The sequence below is a fragment of the Nycticebus coucang genome, chromosome 12 (genome assembly GCF_027406575.1).
Source record: "Nycticebus coucang isolate mNycCou1 chromosome 12, mNycCou1.pri, whole genome shotgun sequence".
Taxonomy (NCBI): domain Eukaryota; kingdom Metazoa; phylum Chordata; class Mammalia; order Primates; family Lorisidae; genus Nycticebus; species Nycticebus coucang.
In genome coordinates this window covers 32552157-32566934 of record NC_069791.1, presented here as the reverse complement: position 1 = coordinate 32566934, position 14778 = coordinate 32552157, and the positions used below count along the sequence as shown (strand labels likewise).

Sequence of the window (14778 nt, the reverse complement as noted above, 5' to 3'; positions counted from 1 at the left end):
ACTATAGGCGTCCGCCACAACGCTTGGCTATTTTTTGTTTGCAGTTTGGTCCGGGCTGGGTTCTAACCCACCACCCTCGGTATATGGGTCCAGCGTCCTACTCACTGAGTCACAGGCGCCACCCCCAAACTGTTTTGTTTTTACAATTATTTATGAAAACTTACTTTTCAGAAGTGTTCCTGAGGTTAGGGAAGGGGCTGAAAACTTTTTCTGCTAAGGGCCAGATCAATATTTTGGGTTTTGTGGGTTATAACTACTCAGCTTTGCTGTTACAGCATTACCGTGTTCCACTGAAACTTTACAAAAACAAGTTGTGGACGATATTCGGCCTATCTGCCATAGTTTACCCACCCCTGGGTTGGGCAATAATTCTTGGCCTTGTTTTACTGACTCTCATTACATCTCCTCTTAAGCCCATTCTCCACTGCAACAATTAGCACTGTTCACTCAGAACTGAAATGTAAGTAACTGGAGGAGCAATATATGTAGGTCACTACGAAAATTTTGAGATGGACTGTGTGATGGTCCATTATTTTACTTCCAAGAAACACGGTTGACAGCATCCTTTCTGATTCACTCATGCAGGTTTCAACTTGGTCGACTTGCTAGTGTTGCTGGCAGGGCTTTGTTTCTGTTTGCATGGATTTTATGTTTCTTGATTTTTGTGAATCTGGAAACTTTCTGATGACCCACGTATTACCCATGATTGACTTGATTTAGTACTCACTAATTGCACAAAATTTCTATGTCTTTAAATATTTTAATTATAAGTAACAATATTAAGAATATCTTTTGTGCTTTCAACTGTATAGTTTCAGGGCTCTGGTGTCCGTTTTTCTTCTCCAACAGCTGAAAACACATCTGTAATGATGATTCTGGCCAGGAGCATGTACGGTAGAAGAGCAAAGAACATGGCATTGCTCTTACTATATGACCAAGAGTGTAGCTGATACCTACTTGAATGGAAACCAGCAGAAATTACTTACAAGACAAACTGTTCAGTTTTTAAAATTATTTATGAAAACATACCTTACTCCACAAAACTGTGGCTTAGCCCACTTTTCACCATCAATTTGGTACGCTGACAAGATTCTTCCAGTTTATTAACACAGTGAGTTTTCAGCCATGTTGTGTGAAGGACAAACTATGAAATTTTAATACAAATTGTGTAGCTTTTATTGCTGTAATTAAAATACAGTGAAATAGAAATGATACTCTCTTTGCTGCTGATCAGGACGCTTTGTAATGAGAGATGGAAGCAATTCAAGTGTGTGAGTGCAATTCACGTTAATTTTATACAACCAGAAAGGTTTTGGTGTCACCTCTTCTGAATTTAGTTGTTCATCATCATCAGTGCTAACAGTTTTTTTCTTGCCATTTAATTATTTTCATCATTTTACCTGTGGAAAGAGGACAGACCTATACCTCGTCCCCCGGGGGCTGGAGGTTTCTCGCTCTGCGTGTTACCCCTTCTTCATGGCCCTGGCTGCGATTTCCACTCCGAGGATCACATACCTCCTCGCAAGACACCCGGCCAGCAGATCGTCTCAGACCATCTCTGGAGAAGAACCAGTTTGTATTTCCATCGTGGACTGATCTATTTTGTAAAATCCAATTTAAAAAAATGAAATTGTGTTGCTAGCAGAATTATCACATAATTGGGCATCGCAGCAAATTGCTGTGAAATTTTCTAAATGCTTATCCTCAATTTCTGTACTTACCTCATGATAGACTAGTAACAGTTTGTGGACCAGCTGCAGTCCACAGACTACAGTCTAAACAGAACCACTTTAAAGCAGTGGGATTTTTTTGTTTGTTTTGTGACAGAGTTTTACTTTGTCACCCTTGGTAGAATGCTGTAGTGTCATAGCTCACCGCAACTTCAAACTCTTGGGCTCAAGCCATTCTCTTGCCTCAGCCTCCCAAGTTACTGGGACTATAGGTGCCTACCACAATGCCCAGCTTTTTTTTTTTTTTTTTTTTAGAGAGGAGGACTCAATCTGGCTCAGGGCAGTCTGGAACTCATGAGCTCAGGCAGTCCACCTGCCTTGGCCTCCCAGAGTGCTAGGATTACAGGTGTGAGCCACTGCGCCCAGAGCAGTGTTTTAGAACTGTTTTTGGCCTGGTATATACCTTCTTATGTGGTAATGTAATACACAGTCACGTGTGTGCACACACTGAGACCACTGGAATGTTGGCCACCTAAAGGTAGAGCTTAGCTTTTCTTGGTCTGTGCTTTTCATTTTTTCTCCCCCTAGTCCCTGGCATATTGAAGGTCCTCAATCAATGTTTATTGCAGGTTTCTGTGTGTATAACCAAATCAGAATTTTCACAGAATAATACGTATCCTTTACTTCTTATGGAATACCCTTTTTTCTATTTTATTCGAGTAAATGCTGATGTCAATCTAATAACTCTATTTCCTTATTTTCCAGTCTTAGGGGTTGTAGCCCATGGTTTACAATCCTTCAGAGGGTGCTTGTATATAGGAACTTGTTCTTCTTTTCCTCCCATCAGCGCTTTGAGAAGGGATTCCCCGTTCCTGCTTTCTTTAGGGTGCACATATCCCAGAACTGCTTGTCTTCTCTTAGCCAAGCACCCAGCATAGGCTAAGTGGTGGGCCTGGAGGGAAAATGGGAGGCAGATGAGTCTATAGGTTTTAGAGAACTAAAAAAAAAAGTGGGGTGAAGGGTCATGTTAGGGTTAGAGCGGATGGAACAATCACTTGAAGTAGGCCTCTAGTACTCCCCTATCGTACTGGAAACAATTCGTTTGCAAACTCTTGTGAACAACATTCTGAAGCATTACATGAAATTTGGTTCACCTACACCTTGAAGAGCATGAAATTTCACTTTCTAAGATGATGGATAACAAGTCTGATAGCAACGATCACATTTATCCAAATTTATCTTAAAAATTATGGTCAGGACATAGGTTTATGGCTTCTGCAGCTATAGGAATAAGATGATCCCATTAGCCAAAACAGGGATTATAGGATCTGGAATAGTTTTGACATCAAGGTATGTGTGATTGAGGAGCCCCTGGGCCCTAGCATCATACTGTGGACATTTGATGTCTGCCACACTACGTGAGCAGGGATCAAAAACACAGCCTGTGTTTTCAGGGAGCTCACAGCTTAGTCAAGGAGGTAACAGGGCTCTCCTGGAGGCATTCTAAGATGCTGTGAGAGAGGCGGGTCATGCGGCCTTCGAGGAAAGGATGCCTGCACCATCTTGAAAGTGTGTGTCCCAGGACAGAGAAGGGTGGTGCAGGCAGGGGAGGGGCAGCACGTGTAAGAGAGCAGGGAGCCAGCAGGGGTGACCTGCAGGTAGTTCATAGCTCGGGTTGGAAGCTTACGAGAAAAGTCAAGTTTGGTGACCCTAACAAGATGTAGTAACTGTTCCATAAATAGTCTACTGCATGAGTGAGAGGCATACTTGGAAGCAACGTGGGTTTTGCCCTCAAATCTCACTTACTAAGTGACCTTGTTCAAATTCATAACTTCTCCATGTAGTCATAATGACAGCTAGTAAGAGGAGATATGAAAAAAAATGGGCATTCTTTCAACTTACCACAAGGCTGTCAAATTTAATAACATCAGTGTTTCAATAACAACAACATCCTTTTACCCAAGAAGTAAAGGATATTGGCTTCTTGTATGAACATTTTAATCAACTCGATTCTGGTTATCATTACAAAATATCAGTAGCAGAGAGCTGGAAGGCTCATTTCCTTTCACCTTGCCCTATTTTTCTTGCTGTTTCATTTATTTGCTTTATCAGCTTTACCTCTTTGCATTTTGTGGCATTTCATTTTAGCGAAAAAGTGAAGTGACTTTTACTAATGCACTGTCATTAATACTCTCTCTTTTGTGTTCTGCTTTATAATTCAGAATGAGTACGTTTGTGTGGCTGGTTAAAATAGCAAATATTTTATTACTTGGTTTGTAAATACTTGGTGAACCCCTAGCATGCTCGAGGTGGATAGGAAAATATCTAAGACAATGTATGATGGTCAAAGGTGTTTGAAAATCCTATAGTTAAATATGTGGATGGAAAACTTCAAACATATAAAGATATAGATAGAATAGAGTAGGCTATAGTATCTATATCAGGCGTCCTCAAACTTTTTAAACAGGGGGCCAGTTCACTGTCCCTCAGACCGTTGGAGGGCCAGACTATAGTTTAAAAAAAAACTATGAGCAAATTCCTATGCACACTGCACATATCTTATTTTGAAGTAAAAAAACAAAACGGGAGCAAATACAATCACACCGCTTCGTGTGACCCGCGAGCCGTAGTTTGAGGACCCCTGATCCTATATACTATAGATAGTATAATAGGCTGGGCATGGTGGCTCATGCCTGTAATCCCACAAGGCAGGTGGATCCCTTGAGCTAACGAATTCCAGACCAGCCTGAACAAGAGTGAGACCCTGAGTCTAAAAATAGCAAGGTGCTGTGGCCGGTGCCTGTAGTCCCAGCTACTTGGGAGGCTGAGGCAAGAGACTCTGCCTCAAAAAAAAAAAAAAAAAAAAAAAAAAATAGTATAGTGTACCCCCAAACACTTAACCGTTCAACTTCAACAATGATTAATTCATGGCTGATTGTGTCTTCATCAGTATCTTTTCCCTAATTCCCTTCTATTTTATTTTAAAGCTATGATCATATCATTTTATCCATGAATATTTTACTATTAATATCTGAAAAAATGAGGACTCAAGTATTATTAATAATTTGATAATTCCTAATTATCAAATACATAGTGTTCAAATTTCCATTTATGTCACCAATACTATGCATATTTTATAGTTTGACTCATTTTTGATATGTGGCACTTGCTTGTAGTCCCAGCTACGTGGGAAGATCGCCTAAGCCTGGGAGTTCTAAGTCAGGGTAACACAGGGAGACTCTGTCTCTAAAAAAAAAAAAAAAAAAAAATTGTGTGTGTTGTAACATTAGATGTCACCCCTACTACCAACACCTCTCTTACCCCCGCCCCACATTTATTACCATGTTGCTCTTTCCAAGTGATTCTGAATTAATTTTCTAAGGATCCTAGAACAGATTAGAAGTAAGAAGGGTTTGGCCTAATGGAGTGATGACAGACATGTAGCAGAGAACCCGAAGCAAAGAGGGTTGTATGTAAGAATCTCTCAAAATGTTGCAGACATGAGGACTTGGTAGTTGAGGTTTAAAGGGAGAGCTTTTTCAAGTTAAAACCTGACTTGCTTCTTCAAAGCTGTTATTTTTGGATCAAAAGTAAGGAGCAGAGGCATGGGGAGGGGGGCAGGAATTCTGCCCATATTTACGTTGGTAGCCACTTCATCTGGGTGGGACTTCTTATCCTAAAGAGGTAAGACAGGCCTCTTGTGTGTTTGCATAGAGACTGAGCGCGCCTCTCACAGCCACCCGGAGAGCTTGTGAAAACACAGTTCCTGGGCCTGTCCCTAGACTCCAGGGCCCAGAGTTTCTGACTCACTATGTCTAGGGTGGGGTCCAAAGATTTGCTTTTCTGACTAGCTGGCAGGTGATCCTGACCTACTAGTTCTTCCTACTCCCTTTTAGTCTTCCTGTTTTTAAGACAGCTTTTCTTTGCTACGATTGTGTTGTCACCCGCTTCGGAAATCACTGTGTCATTGATCAGCTTCGCTAGGCGGCATCTTGGTGTGTGTGTGGGGGGTGGGGGGCTGAAGCTGGTAAGAAACGTGTGAGCAATTAGTGTGAAAATATATTCTACTTGCCTGATGACCACAGCCTAATAGGGCACTCCGATAACCTCGTGGAATGTATGGAAACATTTTCTCTTTCTCTGAAGGGGTTTCTTCTTTAAGTGTTTTAATCTCAGTGAGCTGTATCTGTCTTGGGCAAGGAATTGAAAGTTCACGTACAAGCCCTAGCACTTTACCTCAGGAAAGTTGAGAAAGCTAGGACAGATGTTCTTCTCACAGAAGTTTAAAACAAACTTGCTAATTTTCTTACAGTCTTTCTTTTCTTCTCACAGAAAGCCTGGGCAGCGAGCCTGACCTAAAACATCAGTTAGTCAGCAACCTTGCAAAAAAAAATGATGGTGTCCTGCCAACGGCTTCACCACCACACCCACGGCTGGAACTTTCCCCAGTATTTTACCCCGTTTAAATCCATTCTAAATGGGTCCTGACCAAACTCGAAATAAACCCTGAGCATACTTCTCCTGGGTGTTTTTTTTTTTTTTCCTTACTATATGAATGTTATCCCCCAAGAGATTACTTTTCTAAGACTGTCCTAAGTTTATTTTTATTAAGCCATTGGGATGAGAGACCACAAGACTGAGGACTCCTGCAAACAGAGCTTCACTTCACTGTTGATGTCACCCAATAAAGAAGGGAATAAGGGACTGCTTCAGTTTGAACTGTGACTTTGAACTCAAGCTCCGCTCCTTTGTTTTGGTAGTTACATTTCTTGGTACTTTTTCCTTGGGCAAATATTCCAAGGAGTGTACGTTAGCCTTTTAAAATCCAGAAGTAAATCAGCAGGTTTCTGGGCAAGCAAAGGATGAAGATAAAGGGACCCGGCTATTCTGCAGCTTTTATTTTGGACCTTAGGCACGTGTATTATTCCTCATCCTTGGTTTGTGACAAATCATTATTATAGGTCCATGTGTGTCCTACCTGTTCTCATCTGTCTGTTGATTTCGTTCTTTTTTTTTTTTAATGTGATTTTATTTCTGATTACTACCTGTCACCTTCATTCCTGGTTTTTCAGGTATAAAAGGTTTATTTAAAAAGCAATTCTACAAAAGACAGAGAAACGTTTGGGAATAAAAGAAAGAAAACCTGATAAATGATACATTATCAAACAAGTGACCACTCTGAGTGGAGCTTAATCCTCTGGGTAGTTCCGGGAACTACTATGGATTACATGAATCAGAAGAAAATGTACTGGGGTATTTAAAGTCTCCATGACTGCTCCCGGGGATTGTTCATTTCTTGGCATTTGCAGACCACCACGTGCAGGGGCAGAGGGCTCCCTGATAACTTGGATGGTTCAGAAGTTGGCCTGGTGTGTGTGAAAATAGGCACCGAGAGCATCTGCCACAGAAACAGAATTCCTGATTGAATAGGCTTTGAATGAATTTTATGCTTTCAATATTTAGCCAGTCACTAATGATTCTTTCGTAGTTAAAATGAAGAATTTATAATAAATGGGATTGGCATTCTTAGTGCCTGACACGTTTTAAAGATCGTTGCTTAGTTTGATGAAATTGTACAAATGTATAAACTTATATAACCAATAACCCAATCAATATATTGAACAGAAGATGTATCCTTCACTCACCATTTTCTATAAATAATTATTGTTCTGATTTCTGTCACAGATGACCTATTCTTGAATTTCATGCATATGAAAGGAATCATACAGTGCATAGACCCCTGGTTTATTTTGTGCAATATAATGTTGGACATTTCATTTGTTCAGTCTTTTTACTATGGACTCTTACTTCATTATGTCAGAATAATATTTCCTTATATTAATTATGTGAAGAAGCTCAGGGAACTTCCTATCAGAAATGTTTCTGGGGGTATAGGAAAGTTTATGGAGAACATGGGGTTTTCTGAAAGCTTTTTTATTTATTGAGACAGGGTCTCACTCTGTTGCCCAGACTGGAGCGCAATGGTGTCATCACAGCTTACTGCAGCTGAAGGCTTTTTATTTAGCCTTTTCATTTTTAAAAATACTTTGACCTAGCCCTAAAATTAACATATCTTTATCAACACAGATGCCTGCTAAATTAGGCTGCCCCTAAAATAGCTCAAGCTATGTGCAAGGCAGAATTTTAGTAAATATGGACGTTCTGTTCTTGGCATTAGCACTCTGCCACTTCACATTGTGACTCTTACTCTTCTTTGTAGTTCTTTAAAATCAATTTTAAATTTATAGAAACTTGTGGCCTTGTATACATGCCTTATCCTGGTAAATATAACATACGGACTTGAAAAGAATGTATCTTCTTAATTGGGGTGTTTTGTTCTGTAAATAGAATCAAATCAAGATGGTTGATAATGTTGCTCAAATGTTCTATCCTACTGAGTTTTTAATTTTGTGGGGGCTTTTTGTTTGTTGCACGGCTTTCTTTTCTTTCTTTCTTTTTTTTTTTTTTGAGACAGAATCTCACTCCTTTGCCCAAGATAGAGAGCAGTGGTATCATCATAACTCACTGCAACCTCCAACTTCTGGGGCTCAAGTGGTCCTCCTGCCTCAGTCTCCCAAGTAGCTGAGACTATTGATGTGTGTTTTTTCCCTACCTCATCTACTAATCCAAAAGAAGGTTGAAAAGAAGGAACAAATAATAGATGGGACAAACAATAAAAAATATCAGGACAGTAGACCTCAACCATATTAACCATTTTGTTAAATATAGTGAATTAATTTATCTAATTCTCCCTTAATTCTATCTGCATTTACTTAATGTATTTTGAAGCTCTGTTAATAGTTGCAAAAACTCTTGTGCATGTTATGACTTATTGATGAATTAACTCTTACCAATTATAAAATATCCCTCTTTCCTTCTAGTAATATTTGATTTGTAGTTTTTTTCTTCATATATCCACTCAAAAAAAATTGACTTCTGCTTTCTTATGCTTACTATATGCATGCTATTTCTTATTTTCATCCTTTTATATTTCTTCATATTTAAACAACATATAGTTCTTTTTATAAAACTATTCTGAAGATGTCTGGTTCTTAGGCTGTTTATTCCATTTATATTTAATATAATTATATGGTTTGGTTTATGTCTACTATCTTGGCTTTTGATATTTCTTTCTCCCATTATCCACAGTTCTTCTTCTATTAATACATCTTTTGTATTAAATAAAATTAAAGATTTTAGGGGTGGCGCCTGTGGCTCAAAGGAGTAAGGCGCCGGCCCCATATGCCGGAGGTGGTGGGTTCAAACCCAGCCCTGGCCAAAAAAATTAAAGATTTTATTAATATTCAACTTTATGAACTCTGTTGGCTTTTTATTTGTATCTCTTAATTTTATAGTTTTAGTAGATTGCATTGTCACTTATCACAGTCCGCCATGAATTATTATTAAACATTTTTGTGTCTAATGTAAGAATTTTACATTTTGAGCCAATAAGATTGCAGTTTTCTTCAGGTGTCCTAGCCCCTCTGCATCACATGGATTGGAGGTACCCACAGGTTAAAGCTGTATAAATGTGAATTTTACCCATTTTAGGTTCACTTTTCTTTTTCTTTTCTTTCTTTCTTTTTTTTTTTTTGAAACTCTAGGGCACTGTCCGGCTGGAGTGCAGTGGTGTCATCACAGTTCCTTAGCTCACAGCAACTTCAAACCCCCAAGTTCAATCGATCCTCCTTCCTCGGCGCACATCACAATGCCCAGATAATTTTTTCTGGTTGTGGTAGAGGCAGGGTCTCCCTCTTGCTTAGGATGTCCTCAAACTCCTTGCCTAGACCAGTCCTTCTGCCTTGGCCTTCTGAAGTGCTAGGATTACAGGTGTGAGCCAGCGCTCAGGGCTGGTGCCCTTTTCTTAAAAACTAAATTCCCTCCAGTTTCTACCTGCTTTTCCTCACTCTCCAATTTCTCTAAGAAATGTTTTTATGGGTGGCATCTGTGGTTCAGTGAGTAGGGTGCCAGTCCCATATACCGAGGGTGGCGGGTTCAAACCTGGCCCCGGCCAAACAGCAACAAAACATAGCTGGGCGTTCTGGCATGAACCTGTAGTCCCAGCTACTTGGGAGGCTGAGGCAAGAGAATCACTTAAGCCCAGGAACTGGAGGTTACAGTGAGCTGTGTGAGGCCACGGCACTCTACCAAGGGCGATAAAGTGAGACTCTGTCTCTACAAAAAAAAAAAAAAGAAAAGAAAAGGAAAGTAATGTTTTTATATTTCATCTGGTGTTTTGAATCACTACCTGGGGGACAGTGTTATCCAATGATATCTGTTCCATCATTATCAAACCACAATTCTTTTTTTTTTTTTTTTTTTTAGTAATATAGTCAGGACTTTCGCATTTATTATGTAACTCAAAACCTTGGCAGTGACTCTGCTGCTTGGTGGGAGTATCACTGAAGTAGACCACCTATATTTGACTACTTTTAATTCATGAGAGAGATTGCTGGCCTTTGGATCCATCACTGCTCCCTGGCCGCCTGTTTAATGTGCAAAGCCCTCCATACTGGACCTCCTTATTCTCCATTCGCCCCCTTACCACCTACCGCATTTGCAACATTATGTATATATTTGTTACCTGCATTTACTGTTTTTTCCCTACTAGTACATGTAGGCTGCTCAGTGATAAATGCAGAGATTGAAAGTAAGCATTTATGAACTTTCATAGTAATGTAACATTGTCATCAGATTTTTCTTATGTTAAACAAAGGATTGTTTTCTGATGAGTTGGAAAATCTCATAAAAGCTGGTTCTTCACTACTTTGAAAAGCCTGGACTAGTTTGTCTCATACCCTCAACTCATACATAACATTTGAAGAGCAGAGAAGAAATAGATAACTACTTGGCATACTTGAAAAAGTGTTTATGCTCTCACAAAATACAGCTGTTAACAAAGATGGATTTGTTTTTCTAATGTAGTGAGATGGTGTGTGTTTTTCTTTTTTTTTTTTTTTTTTTTTGTAGAGACTAGAGTCTCACCTTATCGCCCTCGGTAGAGTGCCGTGGCGTCACACAGCTCACAGCAACCTCCAAATCCTTGGGCTTAGGCGATTCTCTTGCCTCAGCCTCCCGAGTAGCTGGGACTACAGGTGCCCACCACAACGCCCGGCTATTTTTTTGTTGCAGTTTGGCCGGGGCTGGGTTTGAACCCGCCACCCTCAGCATATGGGGCCGGCGCCCTACCCGCTGAGCCACAGGCGCCGCCCAATGGTGCGTGTTTTTCTAATGCGTTACTTTGTTTTACTGGTGTCCCACGTTCATAGCTGAGTCTGGTGTGTCTCTTTGTTTTACCTCTACAAATAGATGAAATTCAGCTTCCTCTTTTCCATTCTCAATTTGCACATTTTGAGCCTTCTTGCAGCCTGAAGTGTGGCTATTAAATGTATGCCCCTACCTCTTTGGACCGTACACTGGCTGAGTATGCAAGTCAGTTTTTTAGAACCCCCTGAGTTGATAACACAGCTTGTTGATTCCTGGGTTGTTGGGTAACTGTAAACGTGTGTCTTGAGCATTTTTGTGTAGTAGTGTTTTCACGTACAATGGCACTTAGACTTGATACCTTCTGAAGTGAGTGAAGTTCTAGAAAGCTCTTAGATGAAACTACTCTAAAATCAATAATTCACAGTAATTTTATGGTATTTTGTTAGAATGAATGTGTAGTAGGGAATTGATCCAAGAAACTGATACCAGAACTATAAATATATTTGTGAAAATAGTGTTAAGTGAGATCTGGCTGCGTGGAAGCAGAGGGCAAAGGTCTCTGTTGGACAGTGTGCCCCTCTTTCTAGGTAGTCACTGTACCTCAGTGTCTGCAGGGTAGCAAGAGCCTTCAGCAAGTCTGATGGGAGAATCTCCATGGGTGCTCAGGCAGGTACCCAACATGTGTTAATGCTGAAAATCACATGCCTTGTCTTTTTCTTGTCAGTTGATAACATGTCTTGCAAGCATAAACTTCAGTGTATTTTTTTTTTTTTTTTGGTTTTTGGCCGGGGCTAGGTTTGAACCTGCCACCTCCAGCATATGGGACGGGTGCCCTACTCCTTGAGCCACAGGCACCACCCTAGTGTATTTTTTAATACAATGAGTAGATTGTGACATGATTTCAGCATGAACGTGTCCTTCAGATAGAATCAAATAGGCAGAAATCCAGTATTATCCAGGAAATCAGACAGACCTAGAGTAAAAACTAGTCTTTGCTGTGTTCCATGCAAAAATCTGACATCTTTGATCTTCACTTATAAAATGGACATGAATTTATCCATTTTGTAGGTTGTCATGATTAAGGATTATGGATAATTCACATAAGTATGTAAGAATTGCCATAGGCACTTAGTAAGTGATAGGTATAATTATATTACAGAATACCAGTTGGGGTTTGTGTGTGTGTGTGTTTAATATATATGTTAGTGTATCCTTTTCTTAGATAAATCATAAAGTAAACCCTTATGCAGAAAGAAAGGAAAGGAAAGGGGAAAAGGGAAAGGGAAAAAGAAAGAAAGAAAGAAAGTTTGATTAAAAGAGCAGAGATTGGTAGGGCTGGTACAGGGAGAAAGAGTCTTTTCTAGCCAGCACCACACATGCCCCCAACAAGCTTCCATAGCCATCCCTGGTCCCCTTCACAGAGTCCTGGAGCACTAGAGTTCAGCACGAAAACCATTCTACTGGACTTTAAAGATCTCAAGGGCAAAAACTGAGTCTTCTTTATGAACTGCTGCAGGTCTGGCATGTGGTCTTGTGCCACGGCCGATTGGCCCCGGCTTACAACCTGGAGTTTCTCTCTCCATGCTTGACTGCTAACTGGAGTTCTAACTGGAAGCTGAATTAGCAAACCCACTTGCAAGCATGGTCATTTAAAGGCTCTAATGACATCATTTTTTTTTTTCAGATCTAGGTTGGAATTTGCCCTTGACAAATAAGAAAATGATGAGTGATGCAAGTGACATGCTGGCTGCGGCACTGGAGCAGATGGATGGGATCATAGCAGGTAATCTGCTTGCTCTGGAAGATGGAATCCTGACCTTTGCTCTCCTCACTTGGCCCTGTCATCACGGCTTTCTTATCACCTGTACTCTCTTACTTTCATCTCATGGCTCTCTACAGAGCCTGCCAGCTGCCCATGGTTTTATCTTTGTTTCTCTTGTCGATTTTCTGCCAGATTATTCTCAAACTTTAAAATATCTAAAATTCCACTTCTGTATCTCTGATCAAGGAGAAAAAATCTGCATCTCAGGTGATTCTGGTGTACATGGTCTGTGGACCAAACTTTGAGGGACACTGTCTACTCAAAATCCGTAAATGTTCTGATCTTTTCCCTTCAATGCAGCATTCACTTTCCATAAGTGACTCTCGCATCTATTTTTGTTGTTGTTGTTTTGAGGCAGAGTCTCCCTCTATTGCCCAAGCTAGTGTGCTGTGGCATCATCATAACTCACAGCAACCTCAATCTCTTGGGCTCAAGCATTTCTCTTGCCTCAGCCTTCTGAGTAGCTAGGACTACAGGAGTTCACCACAATGCCTGGCTGATTTTTCTGTTTTTATTAGAGACAGGATTTCACTCTTGCTCAGGGTGGTCTTGAACTCCTGAGCTCAAAGGATCCTCCCACCTCAGCCTCCCTAAGTGTTTGGATTACAGGACTGAGTCACTGTGCCCGGCCTCTGGTTTTTGTTTTTTTTTTAAGAGACAAAGTCTTGCTGTGTTGCTCAAACCGCAGTGGAGTGGCTGCTCATAAGTGCACTCACAGCTCACTGCAGCTGGGTTCAAGCAGTCCTTGTGCCTTAGCCTTGGGCACAAGGACTTAGCTGCACCCTGGGAGCTGGGACTTAGCTGGGACTTCAGGTGCACATCACCTTGTCTCCCTTATTCAATTTATATCTATTTACTTTCCCAATTCTTTGCTAAGCTTCCCAGTCCTATTCCTAACTGCCAACCAGATGCCTCCCTTGAAATGTCCTGCGCTTAAGCGCATCATCATCATCCTTTAAAACATTGAGCTCATTCATTATCTTTCCTCGGAAGTTTCTCTCGTGGTCTTTATCTCAACTCATTTCGTAACCCTCCATGCATTTTCCTAAGCCAGACATTTAAGACGTTTTAGACACTTTTGTCCCTCAGGTTCCCCATTTAGCTAATCAAGTTCTATCAATTCTGCCTCCTCCCGGATTCTACCTTTTTATCATCTCTAAAATCTACTCTGAGTTACCATTATTCTGCTATGGCTAACCAACCTCTCCACTTGACGTCCCTGAGACTCTGGTTCTCCTGCTCTGTCCGTCATCCTCAACACCACCAGGATCTGCTTTCTGAAACACAGATCTCCTCCTACCGCTCCCTTGTTAAGGACCTTCAGCAGTTCTGAATCGTAAAACCACAGCAAAGGTGGTAAACCATCTTTGTCTCACACCGTGGCAGAGGGAACCCTCGAGGTCTCCTCCCACATCATAGTATTTTGTCTCAAGAGAGGTGCTTTTATGTATTTAGTAACCCATTACAACAAGGAGAGGGTTGAATATGGACTATTAGGTGGAGTTGTCACCCCCTGCTGGCCAAGGGCAGGGTGCAGTTGAGCTACCCCTGGATTCTATTGTCCTGGCCCCACCTGCTCATTTTTTCCAGTCATAAATTTGACCTTATTCTGTTTCAGGGTTCTAAGACACCATAAGTGTTATCCTATTCAAGAGGTTCTTTTTCTCCCGAGGGAAGTGGCATACCGTAGTTTATTATGTGTCCTGGAGACCCAACTTCAGTTTGATCTCCTTTGTAGATTAGAGTATTACATTCAGTTCTTATAATAACCATTTTCAAAGAGTTCTTGGTGAGCTAAAACTTGTCTAGGGGAGGCGGACGTGAAGGCAACCAAATCTGGTAAGGAACTGGTTGCATTTAATCTAGAAAAGTATTTTCTTGCTCAGGGAATGAACCACAGTTCAAATACCAATTGGAGGACTGTTCTGTAGAAAAAATATGAACTTATTCTGTCATAACTTCAGAAATATTACTACCCTGTTCCCCGAAAATAAGACATCCCCCGAAAATAAGACCTACTTACAGGAAAGATAAGACGTCCCCTGAAAATAAGACCTAGCGCATCTTTGGGAGCACACC

At 40.7% G+C, this 14778-nt stretch overlaps 1 protein-coding gene across 1 annotated transcript in view; it reads left to right on the top strand.

Annotated features, from left to right (window-relative positions):
- Window positions 1-14778, top strand: part of PPFIBP1 (PPFIA binding protein 1) — a 172047-nt gene that overhangs the window by 97819 nt on the left and 59450 nt on the right. Inside the window, exon 4 of the mRNA XM_053554060.1 lies at window positions 12562-12660. Within this exon, the coding sequence (XP_053410035.1) occupies window positions 12597-12660 (64 nt within the window). The 5' untranslated portion in view covers window positions 12562-12596. The remainder of the gene's footprint in view (window positions 1-12561; window positions 12661-14778) is intronic.